Source organism: Lepus europaeus, chromosome 11 (genome assembly GCF_033115175.1).
Source record: "Lepus europaeus isolate LE1 chromosome 11, mLepTim1.pri, whole genome shotgun sequence".
Classification (NCBI taxonomy): Eukaryota; Metazoa; Chordata; class Mammalia; order Lagomorpha; family Leporidae; genus Lepus; species Lepus europaeus.
The window spans coordinates 50,010,490-50,018,541 of NC_084837.1; the positions used below are offsets into that span (position 1 = coordinate 50,010,490).

Here is an 8,052-nt window from a genome sequence, read left to right on the forward strand (position 1 = left end):
AGGATCTGTCAGTCCTCAGTGTAAGCAGACTCCCCAGCAGTATCCCTCACCACGGAATCCAGGAGCCCAGAGTGTGTAGAGCCTTCCGCAGCGACTGCCCAAAGTCCCAGCCAAGCCCTGAGCCTTCCCACGCAGTCTCAGTGTTTTCACAGTCCTGGCACTCAAGCCTCCCACAGTCACGAGCACCCAGCACCGCCCCCCCACCGTCAGTTCTCCCCACCAGACTCAGGAGTCCACTCAGCTGGTTGCTGGGCATGGACACAAACTGGCGAAGCTGTTACGTATGTCCAAAATGGCACCCGCTCTCTACCAGCCATCACAGGACGCCACTGCAGGATGATCGGGGAGAGTGAAGAGTGCCCCCCCTTTTTTTCTCCTCTAGTTTGGCAGGTACACCACCCCCCACAGGGCTCCAAGCCAGACTCCTTGCAGGCTTTTCCTGCAGCTCCATCACCAGTGGCTTGGGCCCCTGCAGTCTGGTCCCACCTCTCTCCAAAGCTGGTGAAGAGGCTCTCTGCTGCTGGAGTCCCAATTTGTGCATGTCCACACCCTCCATGTAGGTCCCCTGTGTTCCTCTAATTTGCATAGAGTTTCCTCTGCCATTTTCTCCCTAACTCTCCCCTGAAACTGCCCATAGTTTTAGCAACTGATTATTATAAATTATTAAAAATTCTTCCCAGGGCTGGCGCTGCGGCTCACTAGGCTAATCCTCCACCTTGCGGCACCGGCACACCAGGTTCTAGTCCCGGTCGGGGCACCGATCCTGTCCCGGAAGAGGTTGCCCCTCTTCCAGGCCAGCTCTCTGCTGTGGCCAGGGAGTGCAGTGGAGGATGGCCCAAGTCCTTGGGTCCTACACCCCATGGGAGACCAGGAGAAGCACCTGGCTCCTGGCTTCGGATCAGCACGATGCGCCAGCCGCAGCGGCCATTGGAGGGTGAACCAATGGCAAAAAGGAAGACCTTTCTCTCTGTCTCTCTCTCTCACTGTCCACTCTGCCTGTCAAAAAAAAAAAAATTCTTCCTTATACATAATGAACAGCTTGTCAAAACAGTATATAATTATTCCTGGAGGCAATCTAGTCATAAACAACATCCAAACTACACCACGGGACTGTCCAACAAAAACATCACTGCCCCTTTTTTGGCCTAGACATTGTAGGCAGCATCAGACATCAATACCCCTCTACCACTCATCCTCACTGGAAAAATTCTGCAAGACGTACATGTGCTATTCAAGTCCTTCCTTTCTAAATCAAATTGTACACTCACCCATCTCACTAGGTATCTAGGTTACAGGACTGTACCCTAAATGCAAGAGAAGCTGGAAAAGTTCTATGTTATGAAATCAAGAACCACAATGGGAATTCCTCTAACACAGAAAGAGTGTGTAAGAGAGACTGAAGAGCCATGTACATGACAAATGTCCATTATCATTCAGCACTTAGCTGCTGAACATCAACATGTACTCTTTTTCCAAACTTAAATTTCCTAAAAACAAATATTCTCCCACTGGACATAACTCTCACTATCATTTACACACAGGAAACTGGGACTTGACTAACCAGAACTGAAATAACCCAGCCTTTGCTAGTGTTGTGGCATAGCAGGTAAAGCCCTGCCTGCAATGCCAGCATCCCATATGGGAACTGATTCAGGTCCCAGCTGTTCCACTTCCTATCCAGCTCCCTGCAAATAGCTGGGAAAAGCAACAGAAGATGGTCCAAGTGCTTGGGCCCCTGCTACCGACATGGGATACCCAAATGGAACTCTTGGCTTTAGCTTGGCCCAGCCCTGGCCATTGTAGACATTTGGGGAACGAATCAGCAAATGGAAAATTCTCTCTGTTTCTCCACCACTCTCCATCTCTAACTTTCAAATATATATTTTTAAAAAATGAAATAACCCAGTCTCATCCATGACTGCCTTCAGCTCTAAATACAGCATCTCTAAGTGATATCCATTTCACAATTAACTCAGTCACGCTCTTACCTTGATAGTCTCTGAACTGTAGACTAAACCATAAAGTTCACCACCAATGCACTGCATGTCAGATAGCAGAAGGAGGGGACACCTGAGAGAGAAGAAAGAAATCTGTTAAAATACACAAATACACATATGACCCAACAAGGAAGGAAATGTGTGCAGATGGTAAGGTCCTCATTTCTGTACTTGGTTCCCTAATGGGACCTATGCCCTTCCCTCACCTCAGCCAAGTAGGTGAGACAGAACCTGAGTCTTGGTGGATTGAACCTTAGTGCTGTGATGCGATCATTCCCTCTCTCTCCAATTCTCATGAGTGAAAAACAGAAATCCTGAATTAGTTTAAGCCTCTGCTGTTTTGTTTTGGCTGATGCAGAACCATAGGACAAGACCTCCAGCTAGAGATGGAGATACATTCTGGGTTGGCAAAATGTTCCAGGAAAGGTTGCTATTTTGAAAATATAATTGCCAATGAAAATCTCAATTTCAGATAAACAACATTTTTTTCAGTATAAGAACGCCTCATTCAATATTTAGGGCATACACTAAAATTATTTATTGTTCATTTGATATACAAAATACTGGGCATTCTGCTTTTTACCTGGCAATCCTAGAGAATGCATAAAGTCATTTTGGACTTCCTATGATGTCCAGGTGTGAGAAGGCATTAGAGGATGAAATGTGCATAAGTGTTGTTCTAGAAAGGCTCAGAGATGTGACAGGGCTTAGGATGTTAAGCCACGCGACACCAAGGACCCAGCCAATATATGCTAAGGAATCAACCACCCCTGTCACAAGCCCAAGCTGAGAGCAAGGGCGTGGTGCAATGTTGATGTTCCCTGAGCGTCTTCATCTCTGAATGAAATGACCTGTAAATCCTCAAGGGAATGACATGCCACCACATGTCACGCTCTGCCCTGGGCTCTCCACTTCATGCTTGAAACGCAGCACTGATGGCTAAGAGTTGTGTGACTTTGGTCACATTAATGTGTCTGAGTCTCAAGTCTGCACGTGACAGGAACGATACTGCCCAAGGTCTTTGTGGAAAACAGACTAAAAATCAAACCCTGAGGCTGGGAGTATTACATTTCAGCAAACTCAAGCTTGATTCCTAATGTGAATGAGAAACCCCAGTCCACCCACTAGCAAAATCCTCCTTCTCCCTCATCTGCACATCCTCTCCCTGTCAGTCATTGATATTCCTCTAATGCTCTTTGGTGGAAGAGCACAAAGGGCCCTTACTTGGAATCACAAAAAAAAATCTAATTCTGAACCATAAGCCTTGACAGTTGGATCTATCTCATAAAAATACCTACTTGTGGGATTACCATGAAGATAGTACTATCAAACATCTGTGATAACAAACGATATCCACAGCTGTTAGAAAATGCCATCTGCCTTTGTGTTGATGTGTGTAAAGCCCTGCCCTGAGGTCCGATCCCTTTGGCACCAACTTTCTTTGGGTTTCTCTCTTTTGCCAATGAGCAATCTGGTTCAGAGGAAGAAGGAGATCCAGACCAGTGTTCTGCAAAATTGCAGATAAACATCTTTAACTGGGTGCTGGTCAAGTTTTAACAGGTAGTGGAACAGAATGAAAACTAACAGAAAGCATTGTACATGATTAGGTTAAGTACTGTCTCCTGAAACTTTTTATTCATCTACATGTGCATGTTTTGTGCTCATGTATGCATGTGTGTGTGTGCACATGCATTGGTTTTTTTTTTTTTTAATTCTTCATGTTCTGATTTTTTTTTCCTCAAAGAAATCTTTTATGTAATGAGTACAAATTTCATAAGTACAACTTGAGGAATATAGTGATTCTTCCCATAATATCCGCCCTCCCACCCCACCTCCTCCTCCCACTCCCATTCCCAGTCTCATTCTCCATTAAGATTCATTTTCAATTAACTTTATACACAGAAGACCAACACTATACTAAGTAAATGTTTCAACAGTTTGCACACACACAAAAAAAACTGTTTGAGAACAAGTTTTACAATTAATTCTCATAATACAACTCATTGAGAATAGAAGTCCTGCATGGGAAGTAAGTACATAGTGACTCCTGCTGCTAATTTAACAATTAACACTCTTATGTATGATGTCAGTAATCACTTGACATGAGCTGCAAGGGCTACAGAGCCTTTTGAATCCACAGTCTCTGTCAGTATTTAGACAAGGCCATAAGCAAAGTGGAGGTTCTCTCCTCCCTTCAGAGAAAAGTATCTCCTTCTTTGATGTCCACTTCTTTCCAGTGGGGTCTCTCTCACAGAGATCCTCATGTAGGACATTTTGTTGCCTTTCCATGCCTGAAAGTGCATTGGGTCTTTATCTCATACTGCAAGCCACAACCTTAGAAGTACATGGGGCCAGTATCATGACATAGCTAGTAAAGTTGCCACCTGCAATGCTGGCATCCAATACAGGTGTTGATTCACGTCCTGGCTGCTCTAGTTCCAATCCAGCTCCCCGTTAATGGCCTAGGAAAAGCAGTGGAAGATGGCCCAAGTGCTTGGAACTCTGCAATCCACATGGAGGCCCAGATGAAGTTACTGGCTCCTGGCTTCGGCCTGGCCATTGCAGTCATGTGGGGAGTGAACCAGTGGATGGAAGATCTCATTCGCTCGCTCACTCGCTCGCTCTCTCTCTCTCTCCATAACTCTTTCAAATAAATAAATAAATCTTCAGGGGAAAAAAAGTACACATGCTTCTGAATGCTCACTATAAAGACCCCCAACCTATGTTCCTGATGGGCTTTTAAATCAGCTCCCCCCCTAGGAAAGACAGGATGCCTCCATTTCCTGCTCTCCACTCCAAACAAGGCACCAGGGTGTCGAGGCTTCATCCTAGGAATCAGGACACTGGAGTTAGGGCCTCAGTTTCACCTCTAGCAAGACAGAGGGTAATTCTGGGGGAACTTCTAGCCAGAACATAGAGTAGAATGAGAGAAGGCAACCTAGCTGAGCAGTCTGTAGTTACCAGTCTGTTCCGCCCCTGTCCGCTGGGGCAATAAAACCCCAAACTGGAAAACACAGCCAGTGCCTGCCGGGCAGCCTCCCTGAGAAGATGCCCTTTCTCTCCCTGTGTCTGCTGCTCTTGCTCCTGGGCTCCAGAGCTGAAGCTGGTGAGTATCGGGTCCTCCCCCTGCATCCTGCAGGAGCCGCTAATGAAACCAAGCTGTTCTGTGCGAGTAGAGCTGGCTCTGACACAGGGCCCCGGGAGCTGTCTTCAGGGGTCCCAGAGTAAAGTTTCCATTGGGATATACTCACCCCCTAATCTGTAGCCTAGGCAAATTCCCAGAAACAAAGAGTTCCACATGGACTGCAGGAAATCCTGGAGCCGGTGGGAGGAAAAAGGGTTTCCTTGGGGAAATAGGAAGGTGCCCCTCAGCTCTGAGCTTCAGGCATCCATGCTCCGCTGTGATTTGGCCATTCTGTGTCACCACACCTGGGCTGTGGGACTTGAACAGCTTGTCCTGCACAGAGAGGAGGGTTGGGGGGGAGGGGGCATCTGAGAGGGAAATATCTGAAAAGCACCAAAAGCAGAGTCAGCTGTCGCTGCCAGAGGAAAGAACGAGAATGTATGTGGGAGGCAGTGGGTGGTGAACACTGATCCAGGAGACCTAAGGGGACGCGGGGCAGAAGAGAGGGCAAGGATGGGCTGCAAGGGATGCCTGGCCCAACTTCAGGGTAAACAGTGCCCCCTCTGGAGAGAACGGTGATGCCTACAATCAGGCCTCGGGGTTCTCTGTGCTAGGGGAGATCATCGGAGGCACAGAGAGCAAGCCACACTCCCGCCTACATGGCCCTCCTGGAAATCACCACTTCCCAGAACCACACAGCCCTGTGCGGTGGCTTCCTGATAAGACGGAACTTCGTGCTGACAGCTGCTCACTGCTCAGGAAGGTCAAACAACAGAGTCCTGTTTTCCTGTCTGTCATAAACAACCAGGGTGTCAACGTGGCACACACCTGAGGAGGGAGCCTGAAGAGGGGCTCCTGGACCCACAGCAACTTTCCTGGGAGAGAAGACCCCTGGGCTTAGATAAGTTGTCCTCACAATTGGAGAGGCATCCTGAGCCTCAATCACGGTGCTCAGCTCCCCTCCAGGGGAACAAGAGGTCTCCCCCAGGGTCCCACCTGGAAAACTAGCTCCCCTCCTCCCACCCCAACACATAAGACATGAGGCTCACTTTCCAGGACCCCAGCAGCTCTCTGAGCTGCACCCTCCATGCCCTTTCCAGCAACACTGGCCTGGCATACTCGGGACCTACAACCCATCCTTTCAGTGGGAGATAGAGGACAGGGTCCCCAGGGGACACCACCATGTCCCCTCTCCTCTGATATCTCTGGCTCAGAGAGCTGGCCCCCACACAGGGCTCCCTGAATTAGGAAGCCTTAGCCTTGGCCCCTCCAGGGCCTGGTCATCCTCATTGCAACCCCCAGGGGTCCTGGAAATTGTCTCCTCCCTGAGGAAAGCCTGAGTCCCCAGACAGCATGGGTGGTCCTGGAGGAGGAATGGGTGGAGTCCAGTGACAGGCTCCAGCCCCCTTTACTCAGAAGGGGCACATTCTCAGATGACATCCCAAGCTGTCACCCTTGTCCTCCCTTCTTCCTCACAACAGCTCTATAAAAGTCACCCTGGGAGTCCATAACCAGAGAAAGAAGGCATGTGGCAGAAGCTAAAGGTTGTAAAGCAATTTCTTCATCCAAAGTATGCTGACTTTTTTATTCGCCATGACGTCATGTTGCTGAAGGTGACATCATGTTCTCCTATCTGCTTCCTGTCCTCTTAGGCTTCTCCTCCAGGTCCCCACTGCCTGCCTCTCAACTGTTCCCTCTCCCCTGAAGCCCTGTGCCCTGGCCCTCCCTGCTTGCCTCCAGCTGCCGCATTGCCCATTTCTGGCACCGACAGCCCCTCATTCCCCTCACAGTTGAAGGAGAAAGCCAACCTGACCCTGGCCGTGGGGACGCTTCCCCTCCAGCCCCAGTTCAACTTTATGCCGCCTGGGAGGATGTGCCGGGCAGTAGGCTGGGGAAAAACAAGTGTGAAAGAGTCACGCTCAAATGTTCTGCAAGAGGTGAAGCTGAGACTCCTGGATCCGCCGGCCTGCCAGCACTTCCCAGGTTTTAACCACAGTCTCCAGCTCTGCATGGGCAATCCCAGGAAAGCAAACAATGTGTTCAAGGTGATCATCTAACTAGGGTTCTTCTCCATGATCCCCTTCATAGGGACCAGAGGAGACCATGCGTCTCCTCTCAGAAGGAGATGGCATCAGAAGAGTATTAGCCAGAGACAGGGTCTGGGCTCACAGGAATTGTCCACCTTCCTCTGGCCCAGGCCAGGGTGCCCAACCATCCCTATCTGTTGCACAGGGCACATGGGGTGATACAAGGAAGGGACATGAGAACTAGACATACAACCCCAGGAGCACCCCAGACCCCTGATTCCAGGCCTGACGGGGTCCAAGCTGGGACCTACAGGCAGGAGTGTAGACTTCCCTGGCTCACCTGTGTTCATATTCTCTCTCTCTCTCTCCCCAACCCCAACAGGGAGCCTCTGGGGCCCTCTTCTATGTGCTGGGGTGGCCCAGGGCATTGCATCCTATGCACACAAGAATGCAATGCCCCCGTCTGTCTTCACCCAAATTTCCTGCTACCGGCCCTGGATCAACAAGGTCCTGAAGGAGAATTAACTCTGGAGCCTGGGTCAGCCTGAGCGGAAATCTGGAACTGCACCCGTGCTGGTTGTCTGTGCTCCTCACTTCCGCTCTCCTCTGGTTCCTGCTAGAGTCCTGCAACACCCCTGAGCCTCCAGAAGGCTTCTGCAGGTCACAGAACTCTCAATAAAGCTCAGTGAAGACTCAGCTGCCAGACCTGAGTATGCGTCTCCTCTCTTCTTCTAAGCATGGCGACCTGACACCCAGCCCAAGCAACAAGAATATTTGGAAGAGGAGTGGGTAAATGTGGGCGTGGGTATATATGAGACTCAGAAAGAGATATAACAGAGACTAAGACAAAGACAGAGTCAGAGCGGAAGCAATGAAAGAAAACCAGGGGTGGGGTGGGCATTAG

The 8,052-nt window shown here is 49.4% G+C and overlaps 1 protein-coding gene across 1 annotated transcript; it reads left to right on the forward strand.

The window, feature by feature from the left end:
* The first annotated feature begins 5,045 nt into the window (after nt 1-5,045).
* On the forward strand, nt 5,046-7,673 carry LOC133769434 (chymase-like). Its single transcript, XM_062204630.1, is given in 8 exon segments — nt 5,046-5,103; nt 5,736-5,775; nt 5,777-5,884; nt 6,603-6,634; nt 6,637-6,734; nt 6,912-7,166; nt 7,278; nt 7,531-7,673. Coding segments are annotated over 8 exon segments (735 nt in total).
* The last annotated feature ends 379 nt before the right edge of the window (nt 7,674-8,052 follow it).